The sequence below is a fragment of the Eleutherodactylus coqui genome, chromosome 12 (genome assembly GCF_035609145.1).
Source record: "Eleutherodactylus coqui strain aEleCoq1 chromosome 12, aEleCoq1.hap1, whole genome shotgun sequence".
In the NCBI taxonomy this organism is placed as follows: Eukaryota; Metazoa; Chordata; class Amphibia; order Anura; family Eleutherodactylidae; genus Eleutherodactylus; species Eleutherodactylus coqui.
In genome coordinates this window covers 16,603,953-16,621,519 of record NC_089848.1, presented here as the reverse complement: position 1 = coordinate 16,621,519, position 17,567 = coordinate 16,603,953, and the positions used below count along the sequence as shown (strand labels likewise).

Here is a 17,567-nt window from a genome sequence, read left to right as displayed (position 1 = left end):
TACTAGTTCGTGCCCACATAGACGTAGATATAATCGTGTGAATTTTAGGAGGGAAATACTTGCCGTCAGGATGACTCGGAAAAAAGGAATTTTCGGTAAGAAATTCACTCCTTTTCCCCGGCGTCATCCTGACGGCAGACATGGAGTATACCAGATTAACTCTTTAGGGAAGAACCACTGCTTGCAGGACCTTTCTCCCGAAAGAGAGATCGGAGGAGAGGTCCGTATTCAAGCCTGTAATGTTTTGCGAAGGTGTGCAGGTTGGACCATGTGGCTGCCTTACAAATTTGGTCCGGCGTCGCCATAGCCCTCTCTGCCCAGGAGCAGGATACTGCCCTGGTGGAATGGGCCTTGAGTCCTTCCGGGATAGTTCTGTTGCAGGAAGAGTAGGCCTGCTGGATGGTGGATTTTATCCAGCGGCTAATTGATCTCCTAGAAGCCGCTCTTCCTCTGCCCGGCCCCTGGAATTGAACAAAAAGACGGTCAGCCTTCCTGAAGGATGATGTCTGCTCTAGGTAGCATAGAACGCCCCTCCTTACATCCAGGGTATGGTAGTCTCTTTCCCTGTCGTTTTGGGGATTTTGACAGAAGGATGGGAGAATAATTTCTTGCTGTCTATGGAATTTTGAGGCTACCTTTGGGAGAAAGAATGGGTCTGTTTTTAGTATGACCCTATCGTCCTGGACTAATAGGTAAGGTGTCTTACAAGATAGGGCCTGGAGCTCTCTTACGCGCCTCGCTGTTGTGATAGCTACCAGGAACACAGTTTTAAACGTGAGGAACCTAACTGGTATCTGATCGATAGGCTCAAAGGGATCTTTGCACAGATTTTGGAAGACTAAGTTTAGGTCCCATGGGGGGACCATACTACGGCTAACTGGCCTCATTCTTTCTGCCGCTTTCACAAACCTGCGGATAAGTCTATGATCCGCTAGGGGTTGGTCTAGAATGGCCGAGAGCGCTGATACCTGCACTTTCAGGGTTCCCGGTCTCAGGTTTTTGTCTAGACCCTCCTGGAGGAAATCCGAAATCTCCGCCACTGAAGTGTCGAGATTGGAGACTTCCAGCCCCCTCCAGGAGGAGAATCTTTTCCAGATTTTATTATAAATAGCTGAGGTCACGGGTTTTCGGGACTAGCGTAACGTCGCGATGATTCTGGAGGACAGACCTAGTCTTAGTAGCGTCTGTTCCTCAATATCCAGACCGCGAGGTTCAGTCTCTCTAAGTTGGGGCGCAGAACTGGGCCCTGCGCTAGAAGATCCTTCCTGGATGGAAGGCGGATTGGCTCTGTGATGGCGAGTTTTAGGAGTACCGGAAACCATGCCCTTTTTTCCCCAGTGTGGCGCGATTAGGATCAGCGTGATGTTGCTCTGCTGGACCTTCTTAAGAACTCTCGGGATCAGGGGTATGGGGGGGGGGGGGGGGGAGGAGGTGTATGCCAGACTGAAATCCCAACTCTGGGAAAAGGCGTCTAAACCCCTCGGCCCTGTCCCTCGGATCTAGGGAAAAGTAGGCGGGGCATTTTGAGATTTTGCTGCTCGCGAACAGGTCCACCTGTGGACTGCCCCAGGTTTCTGTAATAAGACTAAACTCATCTTGATTCAGGGACCATTCCCCGGGGTCCAGGCGTCTTCGACTGAGGAAGTCGGCTATCCGGTTCTGGGACCCTTTGAGATGGACCGCTGTCAGGGATTGTACCGTGGTCTCGGCCCATCGGAAGATCCGGGCTGTTAGTTTCAGCAGGTGAAAGTTTCTGGTGCCCCCCTGGTGGCGAATAAGTGAAACGGCGGTCACATTATCAGAGAAGCTTTTTACATGTCTCTTCTTTAGGATATCCTGAGTTCTGTGAAGCGCTTCCCAGATGGCCCTAAGTTCTCTGAAATTCGATGTCTGGGCACGCAGCGTCGGCCCCCACTCGCCCTGGAGCAGGCGCTGCCCCACTTGCGCTCCCCAGCCAGACTGGCTTGCATCAGTTACTACAGAGATGAAGGGCTCTGCCACCCATGGGGACTCAGCTTCTAGGATGTCGGTTGACCGCCACCAGCGGAGGGACCTTAAGACGGGTGATGACATGGGCATTCTCCTATCCAGAGAGATGGATGTCCCATCCCAGTTACCCAGGATGGCTCTCTGTAGCGTTCTAGAGTGCGCCTGGGCCCAAGGGATAATGCCAATACAGGAGGTCATGAGGCCCAGGAGCCTCATTGCGTCCCTGATTGCTATTTGCCTCTTCTGGCCGCCCTCCTGTGCTGCCAGTCTAAGACTTTCCTGTCTGGGTGGAGGCAAAGACAAGGTCTGCAACACCGAGTCTATCTGCACCCCCAGGAAGGTTTTCCGTGTCTCGGGGAGAAGACTAGACTTGGGGAAGTTAACTATCCACCCCAATCTCTGAAACAGAGAGAGATGACTGCTAGTATTGTCTCTGAGGCTCTTGGATGAGGAGGCAATCACCAGGAAGCCGTCCAGGTACGGGATGATATTTATACCTGCTACATGGAGATGCACCACCATCTCTGCCACTATTTTAGAGAATATTCTGGGTGCCGTAGAAATGCCAAAGGGTAGGCACTGGAATTGAAAAATGGCGTACCCGGCTCCCTATTCTGATGGCGAACCTCAGGTATTTGTGATGTTCTGGCAGGACTGGGGCGTGGTAGTACGCGTCCTTTAGATCGATGGTACTCATAAAGTCCCCCCTTTCGATCAGAGTTACCGCTGACCTGACGGTTTCCATTTTAAACCTTTCGTAGGTAATAAATTTATTCAGGCCCTTCAGATTAAGAATCATCCGGAAACTGCCGTTTGGCTTTTTTATCAGAAATAGAGGCGAGAAGAATCCCTGGCCCTGCTCTACTGTGGGGACCCGAACTACCGCCCCCATTTGCAGCAGCTTAGAGATTTCATTTTTAAAAAGATATCCTGCAAGGCAGGGGATTGTGTGGGGGTGACTCTGAAGAAATTGGGGGGCCGGGTGAAGAATTCTATTCTGTACCCCTGGGCTATGAGCTGCAGGACCCACGGGTTATCTGTAATCTCCTGCCATTCTAGGGAAAAGTTCAATAGTCTGCCCCCCACCTGGTACTCTTCTATAGGGGTAGGGGTTGTTTTTGTCTTACCCCTGCCTCCTTTGGGGTAGGACCAGCGCCCTGTCTTTCCTTTGCCCCGGTATGGCTTGAAGGATGGCTGACGTTTGTGGGGAAATCCCGTTCTTGCTTGGTCCGGGAAACTGTGGGTTTTGTCGGTAGCTCTTTTTAGGATCTCCTCCAAATCCACGCCAAAAATGTGCTGGCCATGAAAGGAAATGTTACACAATCTTCCTTTGGAGGCCGTATCTGCCTTCCACGTTTTCAGCCAGACTGCCCGCCTGGCCATGTTGGACAATGCGGCGCTTCTGGCCGCCAGCCTCATGGATTCGGCAGATGCATCTGCCAGGAAGCCTGTTGCTGATTTTAGTAAAGGCATGCATTCCAGTAGCGCATCTCTGGGGGCCTTCTGTTTAATCTGGTCGTCGAGTTCCCCTAACCAGAGGAACATCGACCTCGCCACAGAAGTCGCTGCAATATTGGACTCCAGCGTATAGGCCATTGTTTGCCAGGCCCGTTTCATCAAGGCGTCAACCCTGTTGTCCATCGGGTCTTTAAGATGAGAGGAGTCCTCAAATGGCAGGGCTGTCTTTTTGGCCATTCTGGCCACTTGTGCGCCCACCCTGGGGACCTCCTCGTAGACGCTCACATCTTCCTCCGCGAAGCGGAGTCTCTCTTTATACTCGCGGAACAAGTAGAGATGTTTGTCCGTGCAAGCCCATTCATGCATGATTACTTTTTTCAGGGTATCATTAACCGGAAAAACGATGCGGTTCCTTGGCCTGAGCCCGCCTAACATGTCGTCCTGTACAGATCTTGGCTCGACCACATTCTCTTTCTTCATTGTATCCCTGACGGCTTTGATCAGGTCATCCAGGTCCCCAGATGAGAAATAGTACTTTTTATTCTTATCCTTGGTGTCAGGGGGACGGTCCAAGAGTTCGCCATCTGACAGGTCGCCCAGGGATTGCTCAGAGTCTGAGCTCGTCAGCGGTATGTGGATCGCTCTTTTAGTGGCCCTTCTTTCCCGCTGGGCTGGGGGGAGACTGGAGATCGATGCCCGGACCTCCTCCCTGACTAGGGATCTAATATCATCCCTGAATGCGGCCTGTTCATCCGTAAGGATCTTGGAGGTACAGTCCTGGCATAGCGGTTTTTTATACGCCTCGTCTAGTTTTTTAAGACACAGGGCGCATTTCCTGTATTTTTTCTTAAAAGGGGTTGTCCCGCGCCGAAACGGGTTTTTTTTTTTTTCAATAGCCCCCCCGTTCGGCGCGAGACAAACCCGATGCAGGCATAAAAAAAACAAACCGTCCAGCACTTACCCGAATCCCCGCGCTCCGGCGACTTCTGACTTACCTTGTGAAGATGGCCGCCGGGATCTTCACCCACGGTGGACCGCAGGTCTTCTGTGCGGTCCATTGCCGATTCCAGCCTCCTGATTGGCTGGAATCGGCACACGTGACGGGGCGGAGCTACGAGGAGCCGCTCTCCGGCATGAGCGGCCCCATTCAGAAGGGAGAAGACCGGACTGCGCAAGCGCGTCTAATCGGGCGATTAGACGCTGAAGATTAGACGGCACCATGGAGACGGGGACGCTAGCAACGGAACAGGTAAGTGAATAACTTCTGTATGGCCCATAATTAATGCACAATGTACATTACAAAGTGCATTAATATGGCCATACAGAAGTGTATACCCCCACTTTGTTTCGCGGGACAACCCCTTTAAGGTCTTGTTTAGACCGGGTGGATTCCCTGTCCTGCGAAAGACACGTGCATGCACATAAGGGAAACCCCTACACAATGCTAAATCCCTGGGCATAACATCCCTGCAGCAAGTCACACTTACGGTTTGCAGGGCTTCCATCTCTGATTCCTTCGTAGTCATACTTGCTAGAAAGCGTAGACAGGACTAGGCAGACAGAGTAATCCCTCTCTGAAGGTGTGCTGTCAGTGGAAGCTTGCCGGGGGGGTCTTCATTTTTAAATCTCCCGCGGTTCCGGGTCCGCTGACTGCGTCTGACGTCACCACGTCACGCCGCGTCATTGGCTCCGCCCCCTGACGTTGCGCGCGGCCGCGTCGGCATGCCTGGAGGAGAGAGGCATCTGAGCCTATGGCCTGCCGCTCTCCCCAGCTAAGAACGCTGCACAGAAGCCCGTGGAAGAAGCAGGAGGGGACTCGGGGACCTCTGGTCCGCCGCTCCGATGCGCTTGCGGTGGTGATCTCCCGGGCGGTCAGACCTGTGGCCCGCCGTGCCCCCGGACCGCGCTGACTCTCCAGAGGGGAGGTGAGAGGGGAAGCAGCCCTGTGGAGCGTCAGCCCCGCTGTCAGCCAGACTCCTACTGGAAGGAAGGTGAGAGGGCAAGCGGCCCTGTGGACCGTCAATCCCGGCTGTTATCCTGCGGCTCCCTGGAGGGAGCTCCTCTCGCATGTCCCTGTAGGGACAGGAAGCACTGGTGAATGGGAGGCAGGAGGAGCCTTTTGAAGTCTTTTGCTTCCTGTCCCTACAAGGTCAAGGTGCAACCTCCATGTCTGCCGTCAGGATGACGCCGGGGAAAAATAAGGAAAATACAAAAAGGCTCGCTGATTGTGTGCGCCGACTTTAATGCCATTGCAGATAAGGATCTAGACTCAACCCATACGGGGAGAGGTAGAGACTTTGACCTCTCATCTATTATATAAAGCTGATTTATTTGATACCTTTAGAATTATGAATGTAAACTCCAGAGAATACACCTTTTATTCATGCAGACATATTTGTTTTCGAGAATCGACATGTTCTTAGCGGACTTCCAAATTCTAGACAAAATACAAGAAGCCAAAATAGGCGTTACCACATGGTCTGACCATGCTCCGATCTCATTGAAACTCAGACTGGGCCCAAACATACCCCTGTTTAACAATTGGAGAAACAATACGTTTCTAATGAAGCTTCCTAAATACCAAAAGAAAATCAAAGAAACTATCATAGATTACTTTCAAAACAACGATGTCTCAGACATGTCAATTCTCGCTCTGGAATGCTCACAAAACTGTTGTAAGAGGTGTCATGATACAGCAAAGTTCCATATACAAAAAAGAAAAAAACTCCCTATTAGAAAACACCATAGAAAAACTAAAAAACCTAGAACAAATGGCCCAATCAAGTCCCTCACCAAGCCTAGCCAACAAAGTCAGAGAAACCAGACTCAAAACCCGCAACATATTGATAGACGAGTACGAGAAAAATCTAAAAGCCCTAAAAACAACATATTATACCGCCAATAACAAAAATACCAAATGGATGGCCAGTAGAGTCAAACAAAAAGGAACTAAGGCAAAGATCCCCTTTATACTAGATGTAGAAAACAAGATTTCAAATCCCCTTGCCATAGCAGCGGAATTCAAAAAATTCTATGAAGCATTATACAACCTAAAACAAAACCCACAGGTAACCCAACCCACAGAAACAACCATAGAAAAAACTTTTTGAACCGGCTGCAACTCCCCAAACTCACAGACATACAACTAGAAAAACTAAACGCTCCTATCTCGGATCGAGAAATCCTGTTAACTATCAACAAAGCCAAAAAAGATAAAGCCCCGGGACCTGATGGCTTCTCGGGGGAATATTATAAGCTATATAAAGACATCTTGGTGACCTATATGAGAGAAGTATTCAATAAAGCAAGTTTGGAGGGTTCTCTGCCGCCTGAAATGCTCCAAGCAAACATCATAACTATACCTAAACCGGGCAAAATCACCTACATTCCCTGCTAACTTTAGGCCCATATCATTATTAAATAATGATACCAAATTCTACGCTAAAATCCTCTCTGAGAGACTCCAGGAGGTGATTCCAAGCCTCGTTCATAGCGACCAAGTCGGCTTCGTAAAAGGCAGACAAGCATCAGACGCAACAAGACGATTATTGGGTATAATCAGCGAGGTGGAGGTCTCTCGAAAGCCTTCTCTGCTCCTAACTTTGGATGCGGAGAAGGCGTTCGACAGAATACACTGGGGATGTCCCTTCTCAGTACTTGAAAAATTAGGATTCAAAGATAACATAATGAAAGCCATTCAGGCCTTGTATAAAGCCCCCTCAGCCCGCGTCCTCGTAAACGGGGTGATATCCAAACCGCTTGATATCACCAACGGTACGAGACAGGGATGCCCCCTTTCACCTACATTATTTATTCTGATTATGGAACCGCTGGCGGAGGCGATACGAATGTCAGATAAAATCCTAGGGATCCCACTAACAAACAGACAACACAAAATAGGATTATTTGCAGATGATATCGTATTGATGCTGTCATCACCCCTAAATTCACTTAGAGCAGCCACAGAACTCCTGAAAGAATTCGGAGATATCTCCTATTATAAAATCAACCCATCCAAATCTAAGCTACTCCCGCTGAACCTACAACTCGGACTCCAAAAACTCAAAAACAGAATTTCCTTTTGAATGGGACCCGTGTGGTATACAATCCTTAGGCACTATAATAAACACACCTATAAACAATATAATGGAACATAATCTAACCATACTACTGGAAAACATCCAGAAAGACTTGGCTTCCTTCAAAAATGTCGATCTCACATGACTGGGCAGAATTGTCATCTACAAAATGAGGATCCTGCCAAAAATATTGTATATATTTAGAACTATCGCTTTAAAATGTAACCCCAAGCTACTAAAAAAGCTACAAAAACAACTCATGACTTATCTGGGATGACAAAAAACCAAGAGTAGCCGCAAGCATCCTATTCAAACCTAGAAGATTAGGCGGACTCGGAGTTCCGAACCTAGCAGCCTACCATGAAGCAATCATCATATCCCAGATGAGATCATGGAGTGTACCCCAAGGAGAAATTAGTTGGCCTAATATTGAACAAAGCTCTATAGGCAACAAATCCCTCAGAAACCTACTTCTTGCTATAAGCATCAAAATAGACCCAGGCCCTTTAAAAAATCCCATAGTACAAACCACCATAGAAATTTGGAAACACCGATTAGAGATCACTAAAAACTACGTTCCAAGAACAGAGATCCCTCTTCCATTGGAAATCATTGATTTCCAAATAAATACAAACACAAAAAACTGGAGACTTAGAGGGATAAAAATGATCGCAGATCTAGCAAGTGGTACAAAAATAAAATCCTTCCTGAGCCTAAGGAGGAATACAATCTCAAAAGTGGAGATTTTCTACTATATTTGCAAATAAAAAGCAGTTGGTCCAAATTCAAAACAGTAACTACTTCCATTCCTACAATTATAATGGATAACTTGCTCAATCCTACTAAAGAACTCCCACTAAAAAACATTTATGAACTCCTATACAGCCAAAGGAACATCCTACAAAATCCCTTTAAGGGAGCCAATCTCCTGAACTGGGAGAGAGTTGGGAAGATCTTTCCCTCTGCCCCAATGGAACAAAGCGCACGAGTGGGCAAACAAAGCCTCATTATGTGCCTCCTTAACAGAAGTACACCACAAAACAACAACCCGCTGGTATAGACCCCCAGCCAGACTAGCAGACTTTTTCCCCAGAGGTTTCAGATAGATGCTAGAGGGAATGTGGAGGAAGAGGTTCCTTATTACAAATATTTTGGAATTGCCCCAAAATTAAACCTATATGGAGGGAACTTTTCAACCTTATGGCTAAGATAACGGGCCTCAGAACCCAAGCAACACCAGAACTCGCAATACTACTAATTGGAATAGAAAACATCCCAAGAGATTTTAGGAGACTGTTTGTCCACTGCCTTTTAGTTATGAAACTATTAATCGTTAGAAACTGGAGGTCGCGAAACCCCCCACCCTGTTCAGAAATAGTCCACTTAATAAATGACCACATGATGATGGAAAACGTCTTCGCCACAAGACAAGATAAATTAACATTTTTCAATGATCAATGGACACCTTGGATCACCTATTTCCAACTGTACCACATGAGCTCTAGGTTAATCTCACAATAGAATAAATGCCTTCCTGTCATTGGTTTACGGTAATACAAAAAGGTCGGAAACTCACCTATAGATAGAAGTGAAATGTTATAATACCCCCCTCTTCCCTACCATCCTCAACCTACCCCCCCTTCCCCCTCCCCCCAAAAAACTTCCCCTCCCCCTCCCCTCATACCTCAACAACTCTGTTACCTTTATACCTAAAATGTAACATAAAATAGCTGTTAAGCAATTCTCTTTTCTAAATCAACAGCTTGTTATTATCTCAATACATGTGATAATTGTTTGACTGATGATTTGTAATCAAACTTGTATTGTTTAAATGCCAATAAAAAGGATTGAACAATAAAAAACAATGGCTAGCATTACAAGCACCAGGGTTAGAGCCCCTGACAACCCGAGTTCCCGTTGCCAACCAGCACCTCACAGTGCATGCATGAAGGAAAGAGCCAAAAGCTTAGTTTGGGACGGCTCTTTCTGGATGAAGGTTGATCACCGGGTCCCAAACACTATTCAGTCACCAGCTTTGCCACATGGAATGTTCTTACTCTAAACAGGAATGGCTTCCAGGTGGCACTCATCAACGAACTGGCTAGATATAACATCACTGTAGTCAGCATCACCGAAGCTCGTCTACTGCATCATGCCCAGCGGAAGGTTAATAGCGCCACCATATTACACTCCGGTAGCACTGACCACACCCAGGGAGTGGCACTGATCCTTCACCCTCCCATAAATCAGTCCATGGAAATGTGGCATCTGATCTCTCCCCATCTGCTGAACGCCAGGTTTGTTCATCGTCACGGTCACATGTCCATCATTGTGGCATATGCACTAACTGAAGAACACACAGATTCAGACAAAGATGCCTTTTATAACCAGCTCGCAGCCACCGTGCAGTCCGTCCCTCCGCATAATATACTCATAGTGCTTGGTGACCTGAATGCAAACCCAGGTCCCCAGACTTCTGGTTATGAAGACGTCGTTGAACCCTTTGGCGAAGGCCCAACCAACAACAATTCACAATTCGCTGTCATTCTGTGACTCAAACAATAACAAGGAGACGACTTGCACTTTTTGGTCATGTTGCATGCTTGTCAGAAGCTGTTCCGCCCCACGGTGCTCTAACCGCAGCAATTGCTAGGAAAATTGAAGGGCGACCCCCTGCCGGATGGCGGAGGCCCCCTGGTCGTCCGCGGCAGTCGTGGGTGCAACAGATAGGCAACGGTACCTCCTCCGACATAAACACCGAATGGAACAATGCTCTCGGTAGTGGTCATTCTAGATCAGCTCTATGGACCCTCGTCGTCCAAGCGAGATAACTTTCTAAGCCATTCCAATGGGACAGCACATATGCAAGCATTCGTTTCTCATTGGACTTCGCCTCCTGTCATGTGTATGCAGGAGATCACTGTCAATCTTCCGCCCTCTCTGCATTACTTCACAATGATAGGCCCAATTGCTTTTCTTTTCTGGATAGGTTGTCCTCTCATTTGGTCTGCCCTTTTACTATAAAAGTTCTTTTCTACCTGATAATGCTGTTTAGACAGCAAAACATGTTGTAGCTTTACTTTAGGAGTTATACAGCTAGTTTTTAGATATCAGTCTCTGATAGTCAGTCAGAAAGTTAACCTTTACTAAGAATATAGGATTGGCCATCCTTCATAGATGACTTCAGTTACCAAATTATATTATATAGGAGCAGTCTTGATACTGCCATGTTTATGGACTGACCTTTGCAGACTGGGTTTTTAAATATAGGTGCTTACCCATCTACGTTCTAATAAAGGTTTATATTTTATTGAGAATACATACCAAAAAGGTTAATTTAGCTTATGGCAATTCAAATTTAGAATAGCTAAGGCTGATCATTGGGGTCTCACTGCTAAGACCTTCACCGATTCCAAGGACATGGGGTCCCATATCCCGCTCTCCTACTCACTGCGGTATCTCTGCACACACCCACAATGTAAAGAGTGAAAGGAGCAGTGGTAGCATATTCGCAGCGCCATTCTACTCATTTCAACAGGGCTGTCAGAACTATTCAAGGACAAGCACTCAGCCATCTCCAACAGTCCCACGGAAGACGAATGGAGAAGCGCCGTGTATGTTCAACTGCCGCTCCATTTAATCTCCTCCTCTGTGCAGGGGGGTGCAGTGAACCTGCGTTGAAGAGGAGAGGGGAACATGGGACCCCCGTTCTTACGATCAAAGAAGTTCTCAGGAGGTCAGACTTATTACCTATTCTATGGATAGATAATAAAGGCTGGAGTACAACACCTTTAAAAAATGAGCGGTTTTCTGTTTCGCTCATAGAAATCAAAGGAAAATATCAATCTCTCCATTCAGTTTATAGTTTCATCAGCAGCCCATATGGGGCTCAGTACGAGGAAAAGAGTGTCAGGAGTGCCAGCAGACTTTTGCATTTCTGTGCAGCCAGCCCCACTGACTTATAAACATTACAGGTCCCTTATAAAGCAACTCCTGTAACTGGATCTTACTTGAATTGCTCCATCTTCTGGGTCCTGAAAAGGAAAAAACAAAAAGAAAACATGTATTTGATCTGCAGCAGAGTTGTTCTATACATCTCCCAAATGTAGCTGGATGCTCACCTTTGCTTCTTTAACAGTCTCCTCTTCCTGCGTCTTTGATAGCTCTTCCCGTAATCTCTGTAGGTGCTCCTCTAGTTCAGTTACTTTAGTGGTCATCTCTTCTTCTCTGGCCTAAAATATCATCCAATTTGATAAATAGAATACCTTTATGAAATTTTTACTGTTTATTTTATCCAAGAATTTAATGCGTTTTTTCAAAGCAGTTTTTTACAACTGTTGGTGGTATTTTTTTTTTCATTACTTTTTTAAACATGCATTTTTTTCTGGTGTACTTAGGTGCTATAGAGAAGCCTATTAGAAAAAGCTTTAAAGATGCCAAACCCACAGAGCGATGTATTTTGACAGAAAAAAAACCCCAAAAAACAGAAATACATCACAAAGTAAAACGCATGCGTTTTTCCTATCTTGTGCAGCTGGATAAAAAAAACCTCCTAACTGGTTGGTAGGTTATATGCATCTCTTGTGTAAACGGACTCAGATTAAACCCTAGGGCAGGTTATTATATTATCGGTCCCCACAACAAAACATGTAGTGCTTATTTCCAGGCCACTACATTTGTAACATGGTATGTAAGGCCGAATGCAAACAAAGTCCATCTAGTTCAGCCTGTTTATCCTCCTATGTTGTTGATCCAGAGGAAGGCAAAAAACCCAAGAGGCAAGATCCAATTAGCGCATTTGGGGGAAAATTCCTTCCCGACTCCCTAATGGCAATCAGACTAATCCCTGGATCAACCCCTAAAAGTTCCTACCTGTCTGTATACCCGGAGTAACAATTGACCTAAGATTTAGATCCTGTAATATCCTTCCGCTCTAGAAAGACATCAAGTCCCCTTTTAAACTCCTCTATGGGTTTTGCCATCACCACATCCTCAAGCAGAGAGTTCCACAGTCTAGCTGCTCTTACAGTAAAGAACCCTTTTCTGTGTTGGCGATGAAACCTGCTTTCTTCTAGATGTAGTGGATGCCCTCTTGTTACAGTCACAGTCCTGGGTATAAACAGATGATGGGAGAGATCCTTGTATTGTCCCCTCGTGTATTTATACATAGTTATTTGATCACCCCTTAGCCGTCTTTTTTCCAGGGTAAATAGTTCCAATTTTGATAGCCCCTCTGGGTATTCCAGTCCCTTCATTCCATGTATTAGTTTAGTTCCTTTCTTTGAACCCCGTCAAGCACTGCTACATCTTTCCTGAGCACTGGTGACCAGAACTGTACACAGTATTCCATGTAGGGCCTAACAAGCGCCTTATATAGCGGTAGCATAATGTTTTCGGCCCTCACCCCTATAACTCTTTTAATGCATGATGGTGTAGGCTGGATTGATCTATGGTGGTCCTGCACCCCGATATTTGTGAATACACATGTCACTCTCCCGGTTAAGGGTCCTTATCACGCATCTTTAGCGCCTCTAAACTAGCTATTTATGTATCCTGCATCACGCATTGTCCCCGTGGCAGGTCCAACCATGCTACCATACATCTACACTTACAGTTCCCAGCGAGGGAAATTCTCCCTACTTGGAAACTTCACCCTTTCTGACTTAAATTTATTGCCCCAATGATCGTATACCTTATCAGAGCTCTGTTTTTTGCAAAAATACAGGATAGCAATACCCAGTATTCTCTGAAATGGGATTCCCTCAAGACTTATCTTAATGGATCTAAGACATCTTCCATTTACTTTTTTTAAAGGTCTACCTCCTAAGCAGATTTCAAATTAAAGTCTCAGGTGATGGAAGCAGAGCAGCTCTAGATCTCCAACCACACTGGTACAAACAATCTAAGTTAGCTGGGCCTCACACGTCTCTATAAGCACCAAATACATGTTAAAACAAAGCATAAATTCTTTACAAAACAGTACTACTTTGAGATGGGTAACCAATCTAGTCACTTACTAGCTAACCTAATTAAACAGAATAGCCATTCTAATTCTGTCCTCAAAATCAAAGATTCACATGACCTAGAAATCCCCAAAACACAGGCTATTACTATCCAATTCAGGGAGTACTATGCCAATCTAGGATGAGGATTATTCGTTCAGTTGCATCCAAATTCAAATCACTATGGATCAATGTTCTCTACATATTCCAGTCTTTCACTGCTTCTTTCAGTTCTGCAAATTACATGTTCATGGTGGCCTTGACTGTATCTAGCCATCTTGCGCTTTGCTGTCCTGATCTTTCCACTGACTTTAACAAGCATCAATACTGTTTCCTGTGAGTTAGCGCACCTCACGTGTCCAAAATCTATATAATTCCTATCTAATCTAATTCAGCAAATACTAAAATGCTATCCGATACCCTTGCTTACTTAGAGGACCTCACATTTCCAACTATCTATAGATGAAGTAGGTTTTCTAGATGTCCTCATTAAGTTAGAAGAGATTCAACAGGCTATTTCAGACTTGGCATTAAATAAATACCCAGGGCCAAATGGACTTCCAATGGAGTTCTATCAAAAATATACATAACAACTTTCTCCTTTACTACATGAGACACTGCAGCAGGCCATCTTGGAGAGTTTTCACCCCTCTTATATGATGCCGCCATCATTGTCCTATTATAACCTGGTAAAGACCCCATCTGTTGTGACTCATACCAACCGATCTGATTGGTTAAGGTTGATTACAAGATTCTAACCAAAAGGTACTAGCCGCCAGACTTAAATCAAGTTATTCTCTTCATTATTCACCCTGAGCACACAGGCTTTCTGCCTGTTAAATCCCCAACAATAAATATTATTCACTGAAAAAGCCAAAAATGCAATACCTGATAAACTGCAAAGCAGGCACCATCGCCGCAGGCACGAACACCGGTTAGGTAGGCACCATCGCCGTAGGGCAGGCGCAACCGCCGTAAACCCTAAAGGCATGTAGTCAGCCAGACTATGATATGGAGGAGCAACTAGTTTAATGCAGACTAATATGCAGTCACCCACTCAACCCAGCCCAGATTGGGGAGCAGTGACTACATACAAACATAGCCTGCACATGTGAACGATACCAAAGATGCCAGCCAAAGACGGATGGTGCCCCACCATACAAGATATCAACTCTCACTGATGTAACAGCGGGTTGCCCTGTATCTCCAAAGTGGGCCACACTGGCTGACATCTTGGGCTCCCCCAAAAACTCTAACAAACTGTATACAAAAAATACTCATGCAAACTAATAAATGCGGGTGTTAGCCTATGCATTTCTCACTATCATGTGGCATTTGGCATGGCTGTCCTCAATCTCCTGACTTATCCGCTATAGCCATAGAAGCATTACCCATAACATTATGGTGTACTCCTGCTATTGCAGGTGTCCGTGGGGAAGAGAGGGAAGGTGTGGTAGGGCTATATACTGACAACATGATCCTCTTCCTGCAAACCTCCGAGCAATCCTTCTCAAGCTTCAAAAACACATAACTTCCCTTTCCCAGTTTATCTGGCCTACATATCAATTGGCAGAAATCAGTTATCCTATTCACAGCTCCTAATCCAATTATTGATCCTTCTAACGCTGAATGAGGTCTGCCACATTAATCAAAAAACAAATACCTTGGAATAACCATGGTCCGCGACCATGAAAACATAATTGCCAAAAAAAACATTACCCCCTTAAAAGAGCTCATTAAAACTAAACTTAAAGGGGTTGTCTCGTGAAATCAAGTGGGGTTCAGCACTTCTGTATGGCCAAATTAATGCACTTTGTAATATACATCGTGCATTAATTATGAGCCATACAGAAGTTATTCACTTACCTGCTCCGTTGCTAGCGTCCCCGTCTCCATGGATCCGTCTAAATTCGCTGTCTTCTGGCGTTTTTAGACGCGCTTGCGCAGTCCGGTCTTCTCCCTGGTGAATGGGGCAGCTCGTGCCAGAGAGCTGGTCCTCGTAGCTCCGCCCCGTCACGTGTGCCGATTCCAGCCAATCAGGAGGCTGGAATCGGCAATGGACCGCACAGAGCCTACGGTGCACCATGGGAGAAGACCCGCGGTGCATCGTGGGTGAAGATCCCGGCGGCCATCTTGGTAAAGGAAGAAAGAAGTCGCCGCAGCGCGGGGATTCGGGTAAGTAATAAACTTTTTTTTTTTTTAACCCATCCCTTGGGTTTGTCTTGCACCGAACGGGGGGCCTATTGAATAAAAAAAAAACCGTTTCGGCGTGAGACAACCCCTTTAAAACATTTGCTCAGCTACCTCGCTCAGTGGCAGAACATATAAACTTAATCAAAATGGTAATACAACCCAAATGTTTATATATCTTACAACACCTGCCAATTAAAGTCCCAGTGCAATTTTTTCATTCCCAAAAATTCTTTTCTCACCACATTTATATGGGGCACATCCTGTCGTAAAATAAAGCTTACTATTTGAAATGGCATGATCGGAAATTAAATTATACTACTTGGTGGACCAATTACGGAATCTAATCACCGTTGGCAGAAGATTCCCCAAAACTAGAAAATTGAAAATCACCGAAGGGAAAGAAAAAGCTAAAATATAACCTTTAATAAATAACTTTAAATTTCGGTGAAGTAAATACCATATAAACACACATATGTTCCAAATATCACTATATTCAAAATGAAGAATAAGTGATTGAGAGGTTTATTAGTGCAGAGAGACCTCTTGAGACAAGGGGCTATGTCTCCAGATTTAGTTAATCACCCAGATATTAGAGGGACTCTATCTTATCTCTAAGCTATATACCATAGTGGCTATCATTTAGGTGATGTTCATATAGAAGACACATTCTATTTCACAGAAAAACGTTGGATGTTATGGTGCTCAGCTGTGCTCAGGCATAGATAATCCAGCACGTTTCATACGTTCCTCAATGTTCATATAGGAGACACTATTATATCCCTATTATAGCGGCGTATTTGCGGTGGATCATGACTATGGAGTAACGCTGACAGGCAGGGCTTAGTGCGCATGCGCTTTCAGCCATGATTTAGCATTGGTTATCATGGCGATTTAGTACGCGCATGCACTATGCTATCGGGCCGCGGGATCGCTGACACGCTGTTAGTGCGTCCAGTGGATGAATCTGGGCACACAGACGCACTGGAACTCTGTGGTGCGCATGCGCACTCCCAAAATGTATCGCAAGATCTAGAGGAGCTGGATGAACGCTATGGTTAGCTCGTTGGAGCAGCAGAGATGATGTCACAGGTAGGGAGGCGAGGTAATGAGTACTTAAAGGGGTTGTCCCGCAAAAGCAAGTGGGGTTATACACTTCTGTATGGCCATATTAATGCACTTTGTAATGTACATCGTGCATTAATTATGAGCCATACAGAAGTTATTCACTTACCTGTTCCGTTGCTAGCGTCCTCATCTCCATGGTGCCGTCTAATTTTCAGCGTCTAATCGCTGGATTAGACGCGCTTGCGCAGTCCGGTCTTCTTTTCTGAATGGGGCCGCTCGTGCCGGAGAGCAGCTCCTGGTAGCTCCGCCCCGTCACGTGCCGATTCCAGCCAATCAGGAGGTTGGAATCGGCAATGGACCGCACAGAAGCCCTGCGGTCCACCGAGGGAGAAGATCCCGTCGGCCATCTTCACCAGGTAAGTAAGAAGTCACCGGAGCGCGGGGATTCAGGTAAGCACTGTCCGGTTTTCTTTCTTAACCCCTGCATCGGGTTTGTCTCGCGCCGAACGGGGGGAGCTGTTGAAAAAAGAAAAACCCGTTTCGGCGCGGGACAACCCCTTTAAGCCTCTGCTTCAACTCTACTGCACTAATAAACCTCTCAATTAATCACTTATTCTTCATTTTGAATATAGTGTTATTGTGGAACATGTGTGTGTTTATATGGTATTTACTTTGCCGAAATGTTAAGTTATTTATCAAAGGTTATATTTTAGATTTGCCTTTCCCTTCGGTGATTTTCAATTACGGAATGTACAACCATGGCTCCTGCAGCAGGAGCTGC

At 45.9% G+C, this 17,567-nt stretch overlaps 1 protein-coding gene across 2 annotated transcripts in view; it reads right to left on the bottom strand.

Annotated features, from left to right (window-relative positions):
• Window positions 1-17,567, bottom strand: part of GOLGA4 (golgin A4) — a 238,344-nt gene that overhangs the window by 70,605 nt on the left and 150,172 nt on the right. For both annotated transcript variants that reach the window (XM_066585713.1, XM_066585714.1), the window contains 2 exons: window positions 11,648-11,758; window positions 11,537-11,560 (listed from right to left, as the gene is read on the bottom strand). In XM_066585713.1, the coding sequence (XP_066441810.1) occupies window positions 11,537-11,560; window positions 11,648-11,758 (135 nt within the window). The remainder of the gene's footprint in view (window positions 1-11,536; window positions 11,561-11,647; window positions 11,759-17,567) is intronic.